The sequence below is a fragment of the Erinaceus europaeus genome, chromosome 5, assembly GCF_950295315.1.
Source record: "Erinaceus europaeus chromosome 5, mEriEur2.1, whole genome shotgun sequence".
NCBI lineage: Eukaryota > Metazoa > Chordata > Mammalia > Eulipotyphla > Erinaceidae > Erinaceus > Erinaceus europaeus.
This window is the reverse complement of record NC_080166.1, coordinates 60,127,136-60,151,678: the sequence shown is the minus strand read 5'-3', so window position 1 is coordinate 60,151,678 and position 24,543 is coordinate 60,127,136. Positions and strand designations below refer to the sequence as shown.

General features: G+C 40.1%; 1 protein-coding gene and 2 long non-coding RNA genes across 5 annotated transcripts in view; 2 read left to right on the top strand and 1 right to left on the bottom strand.

Moving 5' to 3' along the window:
- Positions 1 to 24,543, top strand: part of LOC132538615 (uncharacterized) — a 720,469-nt gene that overhangs the window by 77,144 nt on the left and 618,782 nt on the right. The gene's annotated exons all lie outside the window — the stretch shown is intronic.
- The window catches only part of PTPRQ (protein tyrosine phosphatase receptor type Q), a 257,933-nt gene that overhangs the window by 34,464 nt on the left and 198,926 nt on the right, over positions 1 to 24,543 (bottom strand). The window contains exons 36-38 of one of the 2 annotated variants that reach the window (XM_060191363.1): positions 6,387 to 6,464; positions 5,444 to 5,525; positions 1,437 to 1,527 (exon numbers count right to left, since the gene is read on the bottom strand). In XM_060191363.1, coding sequence (XP_060047346.1) covers positions 1,437 to 1,527; positions 5,444 to 5,525; positions 6,387 to 6,464 — 251 coding nt within the window. The remainder of the gene's footprint in view (positions 1 to 1,436; positions 1,528 to 5,443; positions 5,526 to 6,386; positions 6,465 to 24,543) is intronic. The other variant, XM_060191364.1, reaches the window with a different exon arrangement.
- LOC132538616 (uncharacterized) lies at positions 1,454 to 22,627 on the top strand. Its single transcript, XR_009549959.1, has 4 exons — positions 1,454 to 1,567; positions 17,211 to 17,441; positions 19,135 to 19,198; positions 21,331 to 22,627. It is a non-coding gene; the product is annotated as an uncharacterized LOC132538616 (long non-coding RNA).

Sequence of the window (24,543 nt, the reverse complement as noted above, 5' to 3'; positions counted from 1 at the left end):
GGCATAGAGCATAATGGTTATCCAAAGAGACTCTCATGCCTGAGGATCTGAAGTCTCAGGTTCTAGTCCCTGCACCACTATAAACCAGAGCTGAACATTATTCTGGTAGGAAAATAAGAAATCTCATAATTTTGTAAAATGCTAATAAATCAGTAAAAAAGTGAAAGAAACATTCTAACGTCTCAAATTTCTACATATTTAAAATTAGATACTTCTGGCGCTTAGAATTGAGTCACCTTTTAAATATGTAACAGTATATGATAGCTAACCATGACCACATATCAGACTTCAATAGTCACAGTCCTTCAATCAGATGATACTGATCCATTTTCACACAAGGTGAGAAGCACAGTGTCTTATTTGTCAACCTGCCTTTAAAGTCATTTCCTTATGGTTTGTTTTGTTCCAGAAAGGATTTTAGGCGATAAGATCTATTTGTATTTTCATCCTATTTTAAATCTTGGGAATTAACAGAATCCCTTAGATCATAACTTCCCATATCAGGTTTCCTGAAGTTTGTTTACTTGATGACTCAGTTTTCTCCTAGCAGGAGATCCCTAGAATTCCCTCTCTTCTAAGCCATATCCTTCGTAATTTTACATTCTGTGATTGTATCTTTTTCAAAGTCTATGTCTTTTTAGACAGAAAAAGAACTCAGTTTTTTTTTTTTTTTGCTTTCTTATTTTTTCTTCTTCAAAAATTGAGTTTTTAAGTAAGGAAATTTCCCCAGTACAATCTTGAAAAAGCATAGAAATATATTTAGTATAGAAATCAGGAAAAAATTAAATATTTCAAACACATCACTCTTCAATCTTACAACAATATATACTGACACTAAGGTAAGTAAGGACACCTGCTGAAAATGTAATGTCGACACAGTAGCCATCACTAACAGAACGTTATGCTTTCCCTTTACTGCTGAGTCTTGAATCAGTATGAAAGCATGTTGACTACACATTTTTGTTAAGATCCTTTTGTAACTTCAGTCTTGAAGTACTTCACATTACCCTGATGCTCAATGAATAGTTTGCAGTGAGTCTTTAATATCTCGTAAGACAACACTGCCACACTGTGAAGGGACCCTAAGCACAAAGTCACAAGTGAACTTTTTCTTTTCACTTAAGAGCTAGGTCTGTAAGAAGATGTTACAGAGGACTGTTTTCTGGATTCGTTTACAAGGCTAAGCAACGAACAGTTTTACAGTTTCTTACCCTTGCGGACATGAACCATGTGTGAACCATTTAAAAACCATATACACTAACTTTCATAAATATTAACAAAGTTAATATTGGAAAGTTATGGCTAGTAAAAAAAATTATTATTGTAATATAATAAATATAGGATAAAATATAGCAAAGAATAAATGCTAAGATTATGCTGTGATCACTGTTAAAGACCTCCCAGCCAAAAGCAGAAAACGGTAAGAGAGCACGTACATGGTTTTATGTTTGGGAAACGATTTTTCGCCCGGTTCCACGGCAGATCTGCGTCAGTGGAGGAAAGATCTTGAAGGAATTTTGGTAATTCCTGTGGAATGAAGTCACAACAAAGTTCACTTACTTAAGAGGTAAGTAAGAAGTCCTACTTAGTAAAAGGCAGATTGTTATTCTCAATCTCGTGTTTGAATGGAAGGCACTTCAACTGAGTAAACAAAATCCAATGAACAGCAAGGAGGGAACATGAACGTTCACCACAAACATGCTGAGTCCAGCTGACCCGTGGAGTTTTGGTTCTCCCTGGGTAGTTTGTGTACCGTGGGGAGACTGATATAGTCAAGTGGCAACCAGTTTTGCACCTTCCCCTGTCCCGTAGCTGTGGTTCTACCAGGTGCACTCTGAGCATTATTTAATATGTTAATGTCTACTTAGTAGGGAGAAGGAGTTCAGTGATTTATTTTTTGTTTTTTCTTCTCAGGCAGAGTGATTTCATGCCTGTTAGTGGGTACAACACTGGTCAGTTTGAGAAGATGCCAGAGGTCAAGGCCTGTTCTCAATGGGCATTGTTAAATCAATAGTGGAATGCAAAGGTGTGATGAAAAATTATCAGGCACAGATGAAGGGTCTCAGAGATCTTCAAGTGGCATTTGGGTGAAAAATCTTGATACTGTCCATTTGGCATTAAGAAAGGCTGTGCAAGCAAATGGATTGGTTATTGTGTTGCATTGATGGTGTATGGAATTTATGCTTTTCTATTTTAGAAACAACTGTCTTGCCTTCCCCAGTCCTTTGCTAAGTGTTAAAATATGTTTAAAAATTTAAATTGTACCCATGTGTCAACAACTATAGATTAACCTCCACTAAAGTGATAAAAGCCAAGTAAATAAAAATAAAGTAAAAATAGTATTACAAATTATTTTTAATCATACAATCCCACCACCCTTTTTTTTTCTTAAAAAGATTATCTGGACAGTCTTTTGCATGTAACTGTACGAGAGGGAAAATGTATTCACTTAATTTTTTTTTAACTTTAGAGCTTTATTGAGTAATGGTTTACAGTATATTGTTTTTATCCCTCACCACTCCTGTCACCAAAGGCCCGTGTCATCCCTAACTTTCATTCAAATTTAATTAAAATCACTTTAGTGTCAGTGATTTAGCACCAAAGACTTAGGAAGATAGTTTTCACCAAAATGAGAATTACTCGAATAGCTTTCTAGTGGCATGGTTTGGGAGACAGATGTCAGGATATTTACAAGACACAGTGAAATAAAGAGGAAAATAAGGAGGGGAAATAAGGGAAATAAGTTAGAAATTACTGGAGCAGTGTACTTATGATTTATGATGACTTCATTTGTTTTCACTTAAAAGTTTAAATGACTTTTGCCTTGACAATCAATACTCATTTATCAGGTTGATTCTAATGTTACAGTGGGAAGCTTATTCTTGAAATTTTTTTTCTATTAATGATTTAATAATGATTAACAAAATTGTAAGATATTAGGTACAATTTCACACAGTTTCCACCACCAGAGTTCCATGTCCCATCCCCTCCATTGGAAGCTTCCCTATTCTTTATCCCTCTGGGAGGATGGACCAGAATTCTTTATGGGGTGCAGAAGGTGGGAGGTCTGGATTCTGTAACTGGGGAAGCTTATTCTTATCAGGCACCAATGGCCTAGAGTGTTCGTTTCATTTGTATCGTTAACATTCTGTTTCTGCTTTTCAGAGGGGTTACAGGAGTGGTGGACTGTTTCTGCCTCCTCACGCTTTTGTATTCAGACTATGGCACTGGAACACAGTCCCTGCTATTTACTGTTGGACTCCAGTGCCTCTTAAACTTCACTATCTTAGATTTTTCCTTTTGCCTAAAGAGATTTAGCTACTATGTGCTAGATGGATATTTAATAATAATATACTAAATACAATGCCTATTGCACACATATGGTCTGAGTCAGTATCTCCTATGTTACAGGGTTCATCAAATACATGTATCCTTATACATTTACAGAAACAAAAATTTGCTATAGGATTAAAAAAATGAAATTACTTACATAGGTAGGTACTTTTATATAGCATACACATACAACCGAAATATTTATAATCAAAACCTAGTTCTTGCAGCCCAGGCGGTAGCACAGCCGATAAATTGTTGGACTCTCAACCATGAGTTTCTGAGTTTGATCCCTGGCATCACATGTGCCAGAGTGATGTCTGGTTATCTTTCTCTCTTTCCTTCTCTGTCTCTCTTTAATAAATAAATTGAAAAACAAAACAAAACAAAAAACAAATTCTACAAACATACTGCCAAAAAAGAAAAACTTTGATCTAGGAGCTCTCCTGGTGTGAACACTTCAATTCTAATAAGATTTTGTCTACTCAGTCACGCTTCTGTTCTGTGGCAACTACACTTTAAGGAGACTTCAGCTACTCAGTCATGCTTTTATTCTAGTAAAATTGTACTTTTCCTTCTAGAAAATTTAAATTTCTTACTGTATAAATGTTCAGGAGAGTGTTATGGTACTATTGATTTTGTTATGTCCAGGCCATTACTTCTTAAGAAGCATAACCAAAAAGTGTAGGAAATACCATTAATCTTCTCACATTTTTTTTGCTATTATTCCCTGAGAGACTGAAATATTATAATCCTGAACCACCCAATCCAATTGTTTGATTCTTTGTTTCCTAAGTTCACACAGAAAGAATTTTAGGGGGAAAAAAAAGCTGAAGTAAAGCTTTTGGTGGCAACTGAGAACTGGACTGTTTGCAAAATATTCATCGAAGTCACATTAACACATTAACAAATCCTAGAGTAGCCTGGGGGTATGCTGTCCACCTTGTGCTTTCAGTAATATCAATTTTACAGATACACAAAATGTAAAAGCAATAAGATCATTAACTTTTTAGTAGTTTCAGGTGGCAAACATATAACTTTATATATTCTCCATTATGTGATTTAGCACCAACTTCACAGTAGCTGAAGAGTTGGCTTTGTAAAAATATGGATATAGGGAGCCGGGTGGTAGCGCAGTGGGTTAATCACACTCACGTGGTGCCAAGCACAAGGACCAGCGTAAAGATCCCGGTTTCAGCCCCCGGCTCCCCACTTGCAGGGGAGTCACTTCACAGGCGGTGAAGCAGGTCTGCAGGTGTCTCTCTTTCTCTCCCCCTCTCTGTCTTCCCTTCCTCTCTCCATTTCTCTCTGTCCTATCCAACAACGACGACAACAATAACTACAACAATAAAACAACAAAGGCAACAAAAGGGAAAATAAAAATAAATATAAAAAAATAAAAAAAAAGAACTCTGAAAAATATGGCTATTAGTGATCCTGGGTTCATACTCCCAGAGGGATAAAGAATAGGGAAGCTTCCAGTGGAGAGGACAGGATACAGAACTCTGGTGGTGGGAACTGTGTGGAATTGTACTCCTCTTATCCTGTCTTGTTGGTCATTATTAAGTCAATCAATAAAAAATGTAGACATGATTTATCTGCTTTTTGAATTTAGGAGGGGAACAGCTGGAGAACATGGCTTTTATAGTTTCTGAAAACACTGAATTCCATTTTCAGATCCATGTATACTGCTAGCATAAAATTGCAGAAAGAGAAATTATGTAATTATTTCATGTCTAGATCTAAAATACCCAAGTAGAAAGTATAACCTAAGATCCTAAACTTCACACACAAATGAAAAGGAGATTCAGCAATCTAGAGTCCCGGGTGCATGTGGATGAGAGAGCAGAGAAGTAACAGACCAGGCTGGTATTACGGAAAGGTGCCAGTAAGAGAAGCACCTATTCCTAGCACAGCAGCTGGGTGAATCTGTCCAGGCTGCACCAGAGGTTGCCCAGTGTAGCATTACTGTCCAAACAATCAACTTGGTAATTGGGTATTGATTATCAAGGCCAGAGTCCTCCAAGGCCCTGTGTGCTTAAAATGGACATGAAATGTGACACATGAAACGGCTGCAGGTCTGGCAATGTTGTGACAACTGTTGGTAACATACCGAAAATTCTTCTTGAAACTTTAGGTTGTTGTTTGCACAGAGCTCTTCAACATGTTGCAGGAAGGATTTCTTACTGATTGGCCTCAAAGTCAAGACAGTTACAACAGGGAGACATGTTAGATTTGCGTGCTTTCTTCTGAGGATGGGCACAGAGTGCCTGGTTAGTGATTTAACAGCTCACTAACAACAGGCATTACAAAACCCAGGAAGTGAAACAACCCTTTCAAGTCACTCTGCCATGTTTTCGATTCTTATCTCCCCTTCCCTTCCCTTCCCTTCCCTTCCCTTCCCTTCCCTTCCCTTCCCTTCCCTTCCCTTCCCTTCCCTTCCCTTCCCTTCCCTTCCCTTCCCTTCCCTTCCCTTCCCTTCCCTTCCCTTCCCTTCCCTTTCCTTTCCTTTCCTTTCCGGAGTTGTAACCCTCTTATCCTATGGTTTAGTCAATGTTTTCTTTCTATAAATAAAAAAATAAATAAAAAAAGATTCTTTCCATTTTTATGTGACTAATGATTTTCCATTGAATTGGTCTGGAAGTTTTTCCAAATAAAATATCAGGGCATAAAGTTATCACTGCATCCTAAAGTCTGAAATACCTCTTTGTCACACAGAGGACATTTCATACATTACAAGGTTTTAGAAGATATAAAATAGTGCAGTGACCTCATTCTCATAATGACATGGTTTTTAAGCCCCGAGGAGTTTAAATATCCCTGTATTACTTCCCAAGCTAAAATACAGACATGCAGACTTCACCCCAGAGAGAGAGAAGGCATTTCTCCAGTTACCATGCAATTAGTCATGCTTTTATGATTTATTTCCAGGTTGGAGGCTCCCCCCCTTTTTTTTCTAACAAACATAAAAGAAGGAACCACACATTAAGATTCATTGACTCAGGGAATTTAAAGTTGATATTCAAAGAGAACAAAAAGATATTTAACACACTTACTTGATGGATTTTCTATAACTAAGTAACCTGCAACAGAGATTGTGGTAAATGCATTGTGAGTTGATGGTACAACTCTTTCTGAAAAAAAAAAAAAACAACACAAAAAAACTAGATAAAACCAGAAAAAACGTAATTAGTACATAATATGCAATGTGATGTACAATGGTTTGGGGGTATTTTCTACAATTCTATTTCATATTTTGAACTTATGTAATTCAGATACAAATGTGACCAGACAATAATATAGAACCTTCCTCAAGTTTTACATAACTAGGCAGTTGGCATGATACATTAAAAAAAACATACTCTCTAGTAGTATACAATACTTAATGGCTTAAGAGAGTTAAGGGAGATTTCAATTTTTTTTTTCCCACAGAAAGTGGGAACAATGGATATTTGAAAACTGTCACTATATAAGGTTTGATGGATATATAGTCAAAGCAAAATCATGATCATTTCCGTTATTTTAGACACACATTTTCTGTGACAGGTCAAGTTCTTTATGTTATTTAAAAAACTGAAATAATTTAAGTTATCAAGTATACTATGGAACACACATATATTCAGAGACAGACATATTTCTACTCATACATCCTTGTCATGCACAGCAAACTGGCACAGCAACACCCACAAAAGACACAATGTGTGGTGCGGTAAGATGAATAACACAGTTTTAACTTTAGTTCTAACAACTATTAAGGATGGTACCACTGTCTTTATTGGTAGGAACTAAGGAGAAGAAGATGTGGACTTTGAAGTAAACAGTAAGAAAATAATGATTGGGGGTCGGGCGGAGGCGCACGTGGCGCAAAGTGCAAGGACCGGCTTAGGGATCCTGGTTAGAGCCCCCGGCTCCCCACCTGCAGGGGGGTTGCTTCACAGGCGGTGAAGCAGGTCTGCAGGTGTCTATCTTTCTCTCCCCCACTCTGTCTTCCTCTCCTCTCTCCATTTCTCTCTGTCCTATCCAACAACGAATAGCGTCAACAAGGGCAATAATAACCACAACGAGGCTACAACAACAAGGGCAACAAAAGGGGGGAAAAGTGGCCTCCAGGAGCGGTGGATTCATGGTGCAGGCACCAAGCCCAGCAATAACCCTGGAGAAAAAAAAAAAAAAAAGAAAATAATGATTAAGGGCAAGGGTAGATAGCATAATGGTTATGCAAAGAGACTCTCATGCCTGAGGCTCCAAAGTCCCAGGTTCAATCTCCTGGACCACCATAAACCAGAGCTTTGCAGTGCTCTGGTAAAAATAAAATAAAATAAAATAAAATAAAATAAAATAAAATAAAATAAAAAGAATGACTAAAAATATTTCACCTACTATTATGAAAAAGCTCACAGTGACGAGCTTTTGACATGAGTCAAAAGAAGCATCTTTTACTGGAAAACAGGAATTGCTGGAAACCAGGGGACTCTTCAAGTAGACACTGCCAAGAAGAACAGTGGCTAGAGCTTTAGGTGTTCCTGACCTCTCACCATATAACTAAGCAGAACATCTGTTACCAAGCATTGCACAACAGTAGAAAATCAGCATCTCTAGACAGTCTCGAAAGGCATGTTTGCAGGCTGCCTGCAATATACTAGGGACACTGAACAGAGAAGCCACCAGAAAAGTTCTAATCTTAACCAGGCAGATACGGAGGTGGCTGTATGGGGTACCGATTCAAACAAGAACGCTGACTTAGTCACAGAAAGACAGTGAGTTAGAGGCCCTGCAAACACTTCGGACATGGAAAACACATGCAGTGGATGCCAAGTGGATACCTATCCCTAGTGGAAATACTTACCTTCCAGCAAAGACCAGCAAGAAAAAAAAAAGACACCCATGGGTTGGACTCACCCTACACAGCCCTGCTTAGAGGCCATGGAGTCCCTCAGAAATAGTACCAAAGTGGACACATTCTAATGAAATGAACTTAAGACATACAGGCAAATGGAATTTCACAGATCAATTCCCTCATTACCACGTGGAAACAGAGGAGCCTTCCTGAGCTGCATGGAGGCAGTAACAAGGAACACTGTTCACTTTGTCGGAGGTGAAATCCACATATACTATATCTGATTTAACCATGAAGTCCAGCGGTCTGCCACTGAACGACAACTGAACCTTTACAGGGGGAGAGCCTCTCTTCCTCCAGAGGCTGTAAAGTCGAGAGTGTACCGGCCAAAAATTCTGACTTACATATCTAGAATCCAGAGTAGAACTTGCTTTTGAGCATCTCTCAATAAGTCACATGAAGAATCAGGACACACTTGTGAAATCCCTGAGATGCTTAGCACTAGGTGATCACGTAAGTTACACATGAGGACAAAGCAGCAATATCATTCACATCCTTGTGCACTTGTCAATAGTGATCTCTATATTCAATTAACCAAAGAAATATATATATATATATTTGCCTCCAGGGTTACTGCTGGGGTTTGGTGCCTGCACCATGAATCCACTGCTCCTGGAGGTCATTTTTTCCCTTTTGTTGCCCTTGTTATTGATGTCGTTGTTCTTGGATAGGACAGAGAGAAATAGAGAGAGGAGGGGAAGACAGAGAGGGGGAGAGAAAGATAGCCACCTGCAGACCTGCTTCACCGCTCGTGAGGAGACCCCTCTGCAGGTGGGGAGCTGGGGGCTCGAACCGGGATCCTTACGCCAGTTCTTAAGCTTGGCTCCATGTGCCCTTAGCCCACCAGCCAGCCCCCAAATGTTTTTTTTCTAAGTTTATTTCTTTTTAGTGAGAACATCTGCAGAAAGTTGTTTTTATTGTTCTTATAATTTTAAAGATTTCTCTAAAGATACTAATCACACTGAGAATGTACTTCAGGACACTACATGATAACTGGTTGACTGATAAGATTGGGCAAATATTAATGAATTTCTTCCTTATTAAAAAATGCCTAAACACCTGCTTCAACAGTCAGAGAAACAGTCTCCTAGGAGAGTTATTTAATCTTCCTGTGCTTTACTTAATTTGGAAAATTAGGAAATATGGGACTGGGTGGTGGTGCATCTGGTTGAGCACACATGTTACACTGTGAAAGGACCTGGGTTCAATCCCCCAGTTCCCACATGCAGGGGGGAATTTGCGAGTGGTGAAGCAGGGCTGCAGGTGTCTCTCTTCTATGTGTAGGTTTTTCTCTCCTCTCGATCTCTCCCATCCCACTTGATATCTGGCTGTCTCTATCCAAGAAATAAAGATAATAAAAAAAAGAAAACTAGGAAATCTGCTAAATAAAGTTTGTATAGACTAGATGCCTAGAGATAGTATCTGGCTTTGGAAGCAATGCCTATGTATTCATTGTTATCATTATTACTACAGTAACTGATATTGCCATGTATTTGCATAATTCAAGATCCTTTTACCCAGACTGCAAAAGAATAGGATTATATATTTATATGAAGAATATTTTTCCCCAAAGAATATTCTTTCTTAATTTTACTCAAAACCAAATACTCCCTTTTCTCTTTTTGCCTCCAGGGTTACTTCTTGGGCTCAGTGCCTATACCATAAATCCACTGCTTCTGGCAGCCATTTTTCTATTTTTTTGTTGTTATTGTATTGTTGTTATTACTGTTGTAGTTGTTGGACTGGACAGAGAGAAATCAACAGAGGAGGGAAAGACAGAGAGAAGGAAAGACATACACCTGCAGGCTTGCTTCACTGATTGTGAAGCGACCCCCCTGCAGGTGGGGAGTGGGAGGCTTGAACTTGGATCCTTGTGCTGGTCATTGCGCTTTGCACCTTGTCCGCTTAACCCATTGTGCTACTGCCCACCCCACCCCCGCCATACTTTTTGAAAGTTTTTTATTATCTTTATTTATTGGATAGAAAGAGCCAGAAATCAAATGGGGGGGTGATTGAGAGGGAGAGAGACAGAGAGACACCTGCAGCCCTGGTTCACCACTCACAATACTTTCCCCCTGCAGGTGGGGACCAGGGGCTCAAACCTGGGTCCTTGTGCACTGTAACATGTGTGTTCAACACCTGGCCCCAACCCAAACACTCTCAAAGTAGCAAGTGTTTCTGTTTTACTCCTCCTCACTATTGTCCCTCCAATCAAGAGTTGTCACAGATACTTAGACCTCAAATTCTTGAATCGAGCTCCTTAATAATGTCTAGCATGTATGTGCTATAGCATCAAGTTTTAAAGAATCATGTGAATTTCCTCATCATTTCTGACATTCTGCAAAGCTACCTCTTCCGCATCCTATTTGTGCCCTAGATGTTCCCGTTGACGTCCCTGCTTTGCACTGCCATTTTAGGTGTTCTGCACATCTGATTTTTTTCTTTTTAAAAAAATTTAATCCTAGTCGGGCGGTGGCGCAGCGGGTTAAGTGCACGTGGCGCAAAGCACAAGGACTGGCGTAAGGATCCCAGTTCGAGCCCCCAGCTCCCCACCTGCAGGGAAGTTGCTTCACAAGCGGTGAAGCAGGTCTGCAAGTGTCTATCTTTCTCTCCCCCTCTCTGTCTTCCCCTCCTCTCTCCATTTCTCTCTGTCCTATCCAACAAGGACAACATCAATAACTACAACAATAATAACTACAACAAGGGCAACAAAAGGGAGTAAGTAAATAAATATTTTAAAAGTTATTATTTAAAAAAATTTGATCCTTGGGAGTCAGGTAGTAGTGCAGTGAGTTAAGCGCATGTGGTGTAAGGCACAAGGACTGGCATGAAGAACCCAATTCGAGCCCCGGCTCCCCACCTGCAGGGGAGTCACTTCACAGGCAGTGAAGCAGGTCTGCAGGTGTCTATCTTTCTCTCCTCCTCTCTGTCTTCCCCTCCTCTCTCCATTTCTCTCTGTCCTATCCCACAACGATGGCATCAATAATAACAACAATAATAACTACAACAAGGACAACAAAAAGGAAGTAAATATTAAAAATTAACCCTTTATTTATTAATCAATTTATTTTATTTGATAGAACAGAGAGAAATTGAGAGGGAGGGGAAACAGAGAGGGAGGGAGAGACAGAAAGACACCTGCAGACCAGCTTTTCCCCTGCAGGTGGGGTCTGGGAACTTGAAGTCAGTCCTTGCGCATCTTAACGTGCACTCAACCAAGTACATCACCACCCGGCCCTGTTTTTTTTTTTTTTTAAATGAATTTTACATTTATTTATGAAAGAGAGAAAGAGAAAGAGAGTACCAAAAAGATCACTTGGACATACTTGATGCTGAGGATCGAACTTGGGACTTCATGCTTGAGAGTCCGATGGTTAATCCACTGTGCCAACTCCCAGACCACTCTTCCGTTTTTAAAAATTTTTTTTAAAAATTATATTTTGTTTATTAATTATTAGATTGTAACACAGAGAAGTTGAGAGGGAAGGGGAAGATAGAGAGGAGGAGAGACAGAGAGACATCTGCAGCCCTGCTTCACTACTCCCCCTGCAGGTGGGGACCAGGGACTTGAACCCAGGTCCTTGTGCATGGTAATATGTGCACTTAACCAGGTGTGCCACCACCTGCCCCTGTAATAGCTGATTTACATGTTGGTCTCTCCTTCCTGCAAAACAAAATGTCTAAGACTAAACTTTGTTCACCCTGTACTGTGACTATTTAAGTAAATGTATTAATGATAAGCTCCTGATGGCTGTCACAAATTTTTTTTTTTTTGCCCCCAGGGTTACTGCTGGGGCTCGGTGCCTGCACCATGAATCCACTGCTCCTGGAGACATTTTTCCCCCCTTTTGTTGCCCTTGTTGTTGTAGCCTTGTTGTGGTTATTATTGTTGTTGATGTCATTCGTTGTTGGATATGACAGAGAGAAATGGAGAGAGGAGGGGAAGACAGAGAGGGGGAGAGAAAGACAGACACCTGCAGACCTGCCTCACCGCCTGTGAAGTGACTCCCCTGCAGGTTGGGAACCGGGGGCTTGAACCAGGATCCTTATGCTGGTCCTTGCGCTTTGCACCGTGTGCGCTTAACCCACTGCGCTACTGCCCAACCCCGTCACTGATATTTGAAGGCAGAGGTAGGTTTAACACAGTTCACTACAACTCCCTCAGAAACCCTACACACAGGCAACAACATATAAAATCATTGTTAACACATGCAATTGGATGTAAGTTCCAACTAAGGTAAACAGTAAACTGAATCTGAGTGAGTGTTCTGATAATTAAAGAATATATCAAGTGAATGAAATTTCTATGAGTCAATTAAGTATTCCCAAGAGGTCCTAATCTTGAAGCTTTAGAGGCATCTAAACAAAAGTGAAGTGGTCCGGGAGGTGGCACAGCGGATATAGCATTGGACTCTCAAGCATGAGGTCCTGAGTTTGATCCCTGGCAGCACATGTGCCAGAGTGATGTCTCGTTCTTGTTTCCTCTCTCTCTGTTTCTGCCTCTCTATCTCTCTCTTCCCCACTCCCTCTCCTTGTATCCCTCTCAATAATACATAAATAAAATATTTTAAAAAAGTGAATAGGTGCTAGATATTTCATTAAGAAATCAGATAGTCTGGAATTGGCGTATTGCACCAAAGTAAAAGACTCTGGGGTGGATGGGGGAGGGGAGAATACAGGTCCAAAAAGGATGACAGAGGACCTAGTGGGGATTGTATTGCTATATGGAAAACTGGGAAATGTTATGCATGTACAAACTATTGTATTTATTGTCAAATGTAAAACATTAATTCCCCAATAAAGAAATTGAAAAAAAAAATAAATCAGATAAGAGATGGTGGTGGTGCACCTGGCTGAGTGCACATGTTACAGTGTGCAAGGACCCTGGTTCAAGCACCCACACCCCACCTGCAGGGGAAAAAGTTTGAAAGTGGTGAAGCAGGGCTGAAGGTGTCTCCCTCTATGTCCCCACCTTCCTTCTACATTTCTGGCTGTCTCTATCCAATAAATCAAGATTTAAAAAATAGCAATCTGGGGGCCTGGCGGTAGTGCAGCAGGTTAATCGCAAGTGGCACAAAGCGCAAGGACTAGCATAAGGGTCCCAGTTCCAGCCCCCGGCTCCCCACCTGCAGGGGAGTCACTTCACAGGCGGTGAAGCAGGTCTGCAGGTGTCTGTCTTTCTCTCCCCCTCTCTGTCTTCCCCTCCTCTCTCCATTTCTCTCTGTCCTATCCAACAACAATGATATCAACAATAGTAACAACAGCACCAATAAACAACAAGGGCAACAAAAGGGAAAAAATGGCCTCCAGGAGCTGTGGATTTGTAGTGCAGGCATCGAGCCCCAGCAATAATCCTGGAGGAAGAAAAAAAAATAGTAACCTGATTAAAAAAATCATATAAACAAGCAATATAGTCAACATTGCCTACTCAAGTAGCTAAAAGTAGGTTTAAAAAAATAGGATCAGTTTTGTCTCATTTTCTTTTGTATTACTCTCCTTAGTTAAACCACATTAACTGTATTTTATTGGTTCCTGACATATGCATTCACAGGAGAAACAAAGCTTCTAATAGTCTAAGCTTATTATATAATTTTCTGTCAGTTGTAGGGATAACAGAAATGTAGATATATGTAGATATTTTTTGCCATATTTCTGGCAAAATTCTCACAGAAATCAACGTTCACGAAAGTTCAAAATATTATTCCAGGGGTCACAGTGATAGTCCACCAGTCTAATGCTCTTATTTGTTCCATCACACTAAGGCAGGTTAAGTCAGATTCAGTTCATTATTGTATAAAACAATTTGGGAATGGCCAAAAGTCCAATAAGATAAGGGACTGCTTTCTAATAGAAAAGGTCCACCACTTTTTTATTACATGAATCTTAGCTGCCTTAAGTCCTATGCCCTCTCCCCCCCCCTTTTTTTTTTTGAAAAGGGTATTATTTCATGCCTGGGCTCATTTTTTAAAAGTCTATCAAAAACTTAAATTCTACTCAGATTACTCTTGATAGACCTAGGGAGAAGCCATTTATTTATGTTGGCAGTGCTGATTGAAGACCATATTGTCACAGAGACTCAGCTTTCCCTCCAGGTCAATTAGTTGAAATCTCTAGGGATTTAAAATATAGTCCAAATAAAGAGCCATACAGGAATAAGCTTATAGATAGGCTGCTTAAATCAGTGTGACTAGTGCAACAGGACAACTGTGAGACTATGTTTTCTATTTAACCTATGAGGGTTAAAAGAAAAGTTACCTCCAATTCTATAGCCTTGAGATGAAACTAAGTTGTATGCACTAGTTGTGTAATTTATTCCCAAATAACAAATTTTTGTGAATGATCTCTCTGGCTAAGACTGTTAATCTTTCCAAGCTCTGTGGAATAGAGTGAGTTTTTAAGTTATTTATGAATTACTAAGGCTTTTACATCTATGATTGTATTCTCTTTCTTAGTCATGGCATTCACCATAAAGTTCTCAAATATGCCCTCTGATTTTTTTTCTCTTCCCTGTTGTTTTATTTGTCCTGGGATTCCACACAGTATCCCTACCAATCCTGCATTCTTATACTTTAAAAAAATAATAAATAGATTTTCCGTGTTCCTCAGTATACATGAAGAATTCGATCCTAACCTGGTTCTGATGAAAGTAATGAAATAAAGCTTTACACAACACTTTTCTTGCTCAACTAGAAAAACCATCAATTGTAGCTAAATACTTTATACTCATAGCTATAATTTTAGACTCTAAGGATGAATAGGTTTAAAAGGAAAAGCAACTCATATGAAATCCTAATCCTTCACTGTTCATCTCAGTGGCTCCTGTGCCTAGAATAGTGCCTGGCACTTGAAAGCTGCCCTACTGATCATTCTTTCACTTTAAAAAGTGCAGTGGATTTTTAGTAGGTCTGGAAGTAGCACCCTTGCTGAAATAAACAAGTAGGATAATAGTTCCAGTGAGGCAGGAGTAGAATACTCCTTATTACTAGGCCTCGCCACGTTTGCACATTTAAAAACGAATTCCTGACTGGTGTTTTATTTTGTCAACCATGCATTTTTTTCATTCAAAACTTAGCTATTTCAGGGGCAGGGGTGGGGGGAAGCAGAAGCAGAAAGAGAATGAGGCAGCTGCTGGCAGTTGAGCAAAAGTCCTTAGTGAGGTCTCTAATGGAGAGGAGACAGATGACACAACTCCCTTCATCTGCAATGAAGTCTTTGCAGCCTGAAGCCGTGGGTAGTACAACAGGGAAGCTGTGAAACGCTTCAGGGAGGGGTTGAAGGTAATTTCTGAAAAGAGAGTTAAGAGAAGACCACGTCTGCTTTACATAGTGGTGGCTAACTATTCAGGTTAACTCTGTTAGTGTAAGAAATCTGACTGAACAGGATACTAGTCATTGGTTCTAGAAAAGAAAATGTGATGGTTCTTTAAAGAAGAGACACATATGGCTCACAGAAATATGCAGAAATGCTCAAATTCACTTATCATCAGAGAAATGCAAGTCAAAACCACACTGAGATCCCACCTCACACCTGTGAGAATGGGCTCCATCCATAAAACAAGAGAAGATAAGTGTTGGAGAGGACGTGGAGAGAGAGGGACTCTACTGCACTGCTGGTGGGAATGCAAACTGGTACAACCACTATGGAGGCTGGAGTCTGGAGAATCCTTAAACAAATACAAATGGAAATACCTTATGACCCAGCAATCCCACTGCTAGGCATATACTCAAAGATATAATACATATGCACCCACATGTTCATAGTGACTTTATTCAAAATAGCAAAAATACTTGGAAACATCCAAAATTCCTTTAGACAGATGACTGGATAAAAAAAGTATGGGATGTCTACTCAATAGAGTATTATGCAGCAATAAAAGGGGATGATATTGGGGGCTGGGCGGTAGTGCAGCGGGTTAAGTGCACATGGCACAAAGCTCAAGGACGTGTGTAGGGATCCCAGTTTGAGCCCCTGGCTCCCCACGTGCTGGGTGGTTGCTTCACAAGTGGTGAAGTATGTCTGCAGGTGTCTATTTTTCTCTCCCTCTCTCTGTCTTCCCCATCTCTCTCGATTTCTCCGTCCTATCCAGCAACAACAGCAGCAATAACAATAACAACAACAACAAGAGCAACAAAAATGGGAAAAAATGGCCTCCAGGAGCAGTGGATTCATGGTGCAGGTACCGGGCTCCAGCGATAACCCTAGAGGCAAAAAAGGGGGGATATTGTGTCCTTTGGAATAAAGTAGATGGAATCAGAGAAGATGATGCTTAGTGAAGTAAGGAGGTGAAGGACAATTACACAATAGCAAACTGAATATACAAATGTGAAAAAAATGTCAACCTCTTTTCAAGACTGAGATACTAGATACTAGAGTAGTTATCTATGGGGGTGAGGATGGGGACACAGACCTTTGGTGATGGGAGTGGTGGAAAAAATTGGTAATTGAGGAGACATAGTAAGGACTCTGTAAAAACCAGAAACATTTTTCTCTGAAGTACTAATGGAATACAGCAAAAAAAAAAAATGTAGTGGGATCTTATTTAATGATGCTGAAGAAAGACATTGAACAGTGTTCCTCCACTCGACCATGTGTGAGTCTGGAGTGCAGAGAGGTCAGCTCTCAGTGCTGAGTGGGAAATGGATCTTTTCTGTCTGATGAACTCACTTCATCTTTGGCAGTGTTTTTCTTTAACCAAGAAGACCCTCTGAAGAAAATGTGTATATATAAAACCCTTCTAATCCTGTCCGTGTGAACTTGGCAATTATTTAACATGAGATAAAACCAAGTGACCTATGATTCCAAAGTGTTAAATGTGATGAGAGTTGGAACAGGCCTTTTGTCCTTGGTTTTAATTATGCTGAGTGGTTTGCCTGGCCCCATCAGGACTCATGGTTCAAGGAGACTGACTGCTGTTTAGCAGACTCAAATTTTGTGTTCAAATGCCATTTCACTCTCGGCTTTCTATCTGATCTCTTGCAGGAAGAAATGTATTCTTTCTGGGGCACTCAGTCATTTGAAGTGGCTCTTGCTAATAGCTCCCATTTTACTATGCTACTGTCAAAAGGCATAATGCAGTATTTGTGTGCAAGGATACAAAAGTGCTTGAACCAGGCTGGTAGTGGCACACCCAGTTGAACACACACAGGCTACAATACAAGTGCCCAGCTCCACCTGCAGGAGGGAAATCTTCACAAGTGGTGAAGCAGGTCTTCAGGTGTGTCTCTCTGTCTCTCTCCCTCTAACTCCCCCTTCCTTTCGATTTCTGGTTAGCCCTATCAAATAAATAAAGATAACAAAAACATTTAAAAACAAACAAAACCTCCCCAAAGTGCCTGAACCACACACTGTTCATTGGTCAGGTAAAGGTCATGATGTGTGTCACACAGTGCATGTCCCAAAGAAAGACATCATCTTGGTCATCACAGATTCCTGTCAGAATTTAGTTGACGTGAAATGTGTTAAGTATGGACCCAACTTTCAAATATCAGAGAAAAACTCAGTGCTTGTGTCATGATATCAACAAAGCAAGAAACTCATGGGGAAACCTAAGTGAGTTATCTCTCTCTCTCTCTTCCTCCATGGTTGGTGCCTGCACTATAAATCCACTGCTCCTGGTGGCCATTTTTTCCATTTTATTGGATAGGACAGAGAAAAATTGAGAGAGGAGAGGGAGACAGAGAGGGAAAGAGAAAGAGAGACACCTGCAGACCTGCTTCATCACTTGTGAAACGCTCCCCCCTGCAGGTGGGGAGCCATGGGCTTGAACTCGGATCCTTGTGCAGGTCCTTGCACTTTGTACTATGTGCACTTCACCAGGTGTAACACTGCCCAGCCCTCTCTTATTATCACTCTTAAAGCTGACACAACATGATAAGAACACAGCAAAACCTCAAGACATGCACATTATGAGCAGATGTGCATTAAAAAGAAGTTAATTCCATTATACCAATAGCATGCAGCCTTATATAGGGCACAGAGCAGGTGGGAAGCACAGTGAAATTTTCTCTGTGTTGGAAACAACAGCACGTTAAGCACCCAAATTCTCAGTATCATGTATTGAAAAGATATAGAGCAAACCACCTGACAGGATTAAAATAACCACAGCAGAGGTCTGAATCACACCAGTGACTTACTGGATGACAAAGATCTCCTTTCGTCTAAAGAAAAATGAAGAGTATCTGGAAGTAAAGATTCATTATTTGTTTAGTATAAGAAAAACACATAGCATTATTTTTATTTGCTCCTAAGAGAACACTAACGTCACATATCTGATGTTTCATTCTACTTCTGGGCATTTCTCATTCTGATGTCACATATTCTTTAGATATGTCTTGTCTGGATTCATATATATTTATTAAAACACTTTTTTTTTTGCTAAGAAAGTTTGAAACAGAAGGAAAATGAATGGCCAGACTCTATCAAAGACCTGAGAGCAATTATAATGAAACTATCATATACAAAGTTGCATACATCTGTTGAAGCCACAATTAAGAAACACTGCACGCAAGATTCTCCTGTCTCTGCAAGTTTGAACCTACACAGAAATATCATTACTCCATTGTCTTTTTACCAATAGAAAAATGAGTAATACAAATGCAGCAGTCTTTCCTTAGAATCATCCTCTGCACAGAACATGCTACTTGATGAAGGATCAGATGGACGTCTATGTAAGTGTCTATGTAAGAGAGTTTATTTGGATCTCATCTAACAATCATCAGAGTCAAACACACACACACACACACACACACACACACACACACACACACACGCACACAAACATTTTGACACTTCAGAATCAAGCACACCTGGGTTAGCATAACAATCCTATTTAGAGGTGTGACCTTGGAATGTTACATTGATATTCTAAGTATGATTGATTAATTGATTGATTTCATTTATTTTGCCAGAATCCTGCTTAGCTCTAGCTGATGGTGGTGCTGGAGACAGAAACTGTGACTTCCGGAGCCTCTGGTAGGAGAGTCTTTTCGCAGAATCATTGTGCTGTCTCCCTAGCACCTATCTATCTATTTATTTATTTACCAGAACACTGCTTAGCTCTGGCTTATGGTGGTTGGGGAATTGAACCTGGAACTTCAAGCCTCATGGATGAGAGTCTCTTTGCATAACCATTATGCTATCTACCCCCCTCATATAAAATAAATTGATTTATTTATATATAAAATAAAATATAAAATATAAAATAAATTGATTAATTTTTTTAACTGTAGGGTGGGATAAGAGTACCTAGCATAAAAGATTGAGAGTCAAGAGAAATCACTGCATATAGAATTTTATTTTATTCTTTTTTTGTTACCAGAAAACTGCTCACCTCTGGCTTCTGGTGGTGCTGGGGATTGAATCTGAGACCTCTGAGCCTCAGGCATAAGAGTCTGCTATGTTATCTCCTCTGCCCCAATGTACAGAATTTAACAAGTACTAAGTGCTAATAAGCAGTAGCAATTATGTTAACACACCCCGTAGGTAAAATAGAATGATATAATACATAAATTTTTCAATTTATTTTCTCTAAAGTTTTATTTATTTATTTAGAAGAGAGACAACCAGAGCATCATTAGGAAGGTTGAACTTAGGACCTCAGTCTGGCATGCTAACTACTGTGTCACTTTCTGGGCTGCTGAATTTATTGTTTTTACTTGTTGTCATTCTTATTTGCAGAGCCAAGACCTTGTGTAGGGGTGACAGCACCTTGCTGACTTTTTATACAGAGAGAGCTCTCCCTCTGGTGCATTCACATCTCCCATATGGTGCCAGCATTCAAACCTGAACTTCCTGCATAGCAAAACATGCACCCTACCCAGTGAACTCTCTCTCAAGCCCCCCAACACAGCCTAGAGTCACAAGTGCTCCAAATAATGGTGCTTCTGATTTGAAGCTTATAAAGCGTACTCATAGGATTCTCTCATATATACATATATATATATATATATAATTTTTTATTTATAAAAAGGAAACATTGACACAACCAGAGGATAAGAGAGGTACAACTCCACACAATTCCCACCACCAGAACTTCATATCCCATCCCCTCCCCTGATAGCTTTCCTGTTCTTTATCCCTCTGGGAGTATGGACCCAGGGTCATTATGGGGTGCAGAAGGTGGAAGGTCTGGCTTCTGTAATTGCTTCCCCACTGAACTATGGGCATTGACAGGTCGTTCCATACTCCCAGCCTGTCTCTCTCTTTCCCTAGTGGGGTGGGGCTTTGGGGAAGCGGGGCTTTAGGACACATTGGTGGGGTCGTCTGCCCAGGGAAGTCTGGTTGACATCATCGTAGCATCTGGAACCTAGTGGCTGAAAAGAGAGTTAACATATAAAACCCAACAAGTTGTTGACTTATCAGGAACCTAAAGGCTGGAATAGTGCAGATGAAGAGTTGGGGAGTCCTCCATTTTGTAGATAGCTAGTAGGCCTATTTTAGTTATATTCCAAAGGGCCCATGACTATACTAGTTTTTTTCCTCCCAAGCCTGAAATCTGATATGCAGGTGGATGCAAGTTATTGTCTGGGGAGATGATGTCATGGCTGGAAAAAGGACCAGAAAGCTGGATCAGGGAAAAAAGTAGCTCCCAAGTATGGGAAAGGTGTATAAATATTGTTGACTGTAAACCCCACCGATTGGATCTGATCTGGAGCCCATATTCAGCTTAGGAGCCTGTGTGACCTTTGCATCCCTGTAGATCTGAGCTCACATTCTGTGCTCATGAGTAGGAAAAGTTAATACTGACAAAATCCGTAGGATAAGAGAGGTACAACTCCACATAATTCCCACCACCAGAACTCTGTATCCCATCCCCTCCCCTGATAGCTTTCCTATTCTTTATCCCTCTGGGAGCATGGACCCAAAGGACATTATGGGGTGCAGAAGGTGGAAGGTCTGGCTTATGTGATTACTTCCCCCAAAACAACAACAACAACAACAACAAAACACTAGTATAGTCATGGGCCCTTTGTAATATAAGTAAAATAGGCCTACTAACTATCTACAAAACGGAGACCCTGAAATCTTCATCTGCACTATTCCAGCTTTTAGGTTCATGATTAATCAATAATTTGTTTGGCTTTATATGTTAACTCTTTTTTCAGCCATCAGGTTCCAGATGCTACTGTGATGCCAACCGGACTTCCCTGGGCAGAAGACCCCACCAATGTACCCTGGAGCCCCGCTTCCCCAGAGCCCTGCCCCACCAGGGAAAGAAAGAGGCAGGCTGGGTGTATGGATCGATCTGCCAACGCCCACGTTCAGCTTTAGTCTAATCATCCTGAGGTCATAACCACACATTGAAGAAAAGATTCAACATGCAAACTTTGTTATGGATGGCAAAAAGGTAGAATTACTCACTTCATTGGTTTAAGGATTTTAATGGCATTCATGATTACTGAAGCGGACCCTACAGTAATCCATTAAATAATGCACCATTTGAGTCATTCAATCAAGACAAGCAGTACAGTTAATATGAAATAATGTACAAAGCTCTAGGGGGTAACTGAGTGCTTGCCGAGTAGGCATAATGCTGATTACTGATATTCAATTCTCTTATCGGTTTATTTACCATAAAAGGCAAGGCAATTACAATTCAGTGAAGTGTGAGAACTGCTGGAGAACATTCTTGTTTGTATATAATATACTTAGCATGTGAGAACTGTGTGGCATCTTAAAATTTTGTATTCTCTCTTTGGAAGGTCGTTTGTGTCAGTTAAATTATTTATATAAAGTCCTGTCAGTTAGCATCAGTAAATTTAAGACAGACCTTGGTTTCAGCCCTTCTCACTTCAGCACCAAGCAGAAAAATCTTTGCTCATTTCTTTTTAAAAAAAATATTTATTTATTTATTCCCTTTTGTTGTCCTTGTTTCTTTTTATTGTTGTAGTCACTATTGTTGTTGTCGTTGTTAGATAGAACAGAGAGAAATCAAGAGAGAAGGGGAAGACAGAGGGGGGAGAGAAGGATAGACACCTGCAGACCTGCTTCACCACTTGTGAAGCGACTCCCCTGCACGTGGGGAGCCAGGGGCTCAAACCGGGATCCTTATGCCAGTCGTTGCGTTTTGTGCCACCTGCGCTTAACCCATTGCGTTACCACCTGACTCCTGCTCATTTCTTTATAAAATAGTAAAACCTAAGGGTTATTTTCTTTTTTAAAATTTTATTATTATTATTATTTTGCCTCCAGGGTTATTGCTGGGACTCAGTGCCTGCACCATGAATTCACTACTCCTGGAAGCCATTTTCCCCCCTCTTTTGTTGTCCTTGTTGTTGTAGCCTTGTTGTGGTTATTATTGTTGATGTTATTCATTGTTGGATAGGACAGAGAGAAATGGAGAGAGGAGGGCAAGCTAGAGAGGGGGAGAGAAAGACAGACACCTGAAGGCTTGCTTCACAGCCTGTGAAGCAACTTCCCTGCAGGTGGGGAGCCAGGGGCTGGAACTGGGATCTTTACTATGGTCCTTGTGCTTTGCACCACGTGCTCTTAACCCACTGTGCTACCACCCCACCCCGCTAAGTGTTATTTTCTAAGCCACTGGATGTAGAAAAGTTAAGCCAGACATGATAAATTTTCTAACTAAGAGAGATAGCTTGTAATGTCTACACTTTAGTGTGAATGTGAACAATGAAATTATTGGCGTATTGTACCAAAGTAAAAGACTCTGGGATGGGTGGGTGGGGAGAATACAGATCCGAGAAGGATGACAGAGGACCTAGTGGGGGTTGTGTTGTTATATAGAAAACTGGGAAATGTTATGCATGTACAAACTATTGTATTTACTGTTGACTGTAAAACATTAATTCCTGAATAAAGAAATTTAAAAAATTATATAGTTGCCCATCACACAAATGTGGATTTGAAATATTATTTTGGCATATTCCTGAATATTCTCTTGAAGATACACAGTGCTAAATCCTTGACTGCCAGTCATCTTTGAGAAGAAGTGCAAAGTGAGTGACTACTTCAAATTCTTTCAAGGTAGGATAAAGTCAAATAATGATGATTTATGTACACCATCATAATAGGATGTATCTGAAAATTTAAATATACAGATATATAAAACACAACAAATACCTAATTTTGACTGATTGAAAGGATTTAGAACCATTTATCATAATGACTTTTTGGCCAACCTGATAGCTCCCTAAAATAATATTTTAATTATTGATTTGTATTCTTTTTTTTCCATTTGTTTATGGGGGTATATTGAGACAATACAGCCCCATGGAAAACTGCAAGTTAAATCACTGGTCAGTTTGAGAGGAAAAGAAATGTTTAATCTACAAGAAGAAAGTATATCCTAGCTGGGTAGGCTTAAAGGAAATTACCCAATTTCTTCCTCGCAGACCCATCTGGCATCACTCATTCAACAAATTGGAAGCTAATTCAAACTCATTGTTCCTTACTTGGAGAATCTGCCAGCAGCCCCACTGCCTCCATCCTCATCAGCTATGTGACCTTAAACAGAGATGGATCTTCCAGCACCTGGGTACCAGGTGGGGCCTACCCGAGCTTCTCAGGAGCAAGACTTCCTGTGGGTGTGCTCATAGCTGATTAGGAATCCACTAGCTGTGACTTCAGTCGCCTTACTGTGTGATGTCTTACTGATTTCACTCACATCTATAGTGTTGAATAACTAAGTCAAGCTGGTGAAAAGTCTCTGGGAATAGGAAGGAAGTTAATACTCAAACCACTTGACGGTGATTTTAATAAATTTCAGTGATAAACAAGAAAAGCCTATTACTGTGTGCCATTAGAATTACAAACAAGAATGTATTACCCCCACAAATACTGGAATAATAAAAATGAGCTGGAAAAAAAAACATGGTAGTCTACAATTTTTTTCAATTAATTAATTACTATTATTATTATTTGCCTCCAGTCACTGGGGTTTGGTAATGGCACTATGAAATCCACCACTCCTGGTGGCCATTTTATCTCTCTCTCTCTCTCTTTCTTTCTCATCTTTTTTCTGGATAGGACAGTGAGAAATTGAGAGGGAAAGGGGGGATAGAGAGGGAGGAAAGACACCTGCAGACCTGCTTCACCGCTTGTGAAGCTTCACCACCACAGGTGGGGAGCCAGGGCTCAAACCCGAGTCCTTTGAGTGAATCCTTGCAGAGCCTGCCTCCTCCTTTCAGACCCCCTGGCTTGCTCTGGGATGGAAGTTGTAGATGACAGGATACTGGGTGGCTGCTGGGACTAAGCTCACCCTTGCTCTGCCTCCCCTGCCCCAAAGTCTTTCTTCTCCTCCTCCTCCTCCTCCTTCTTCCTTCTTTTCCTTCCTTCTTCTTCTTCTCCTCCTCCTCCTC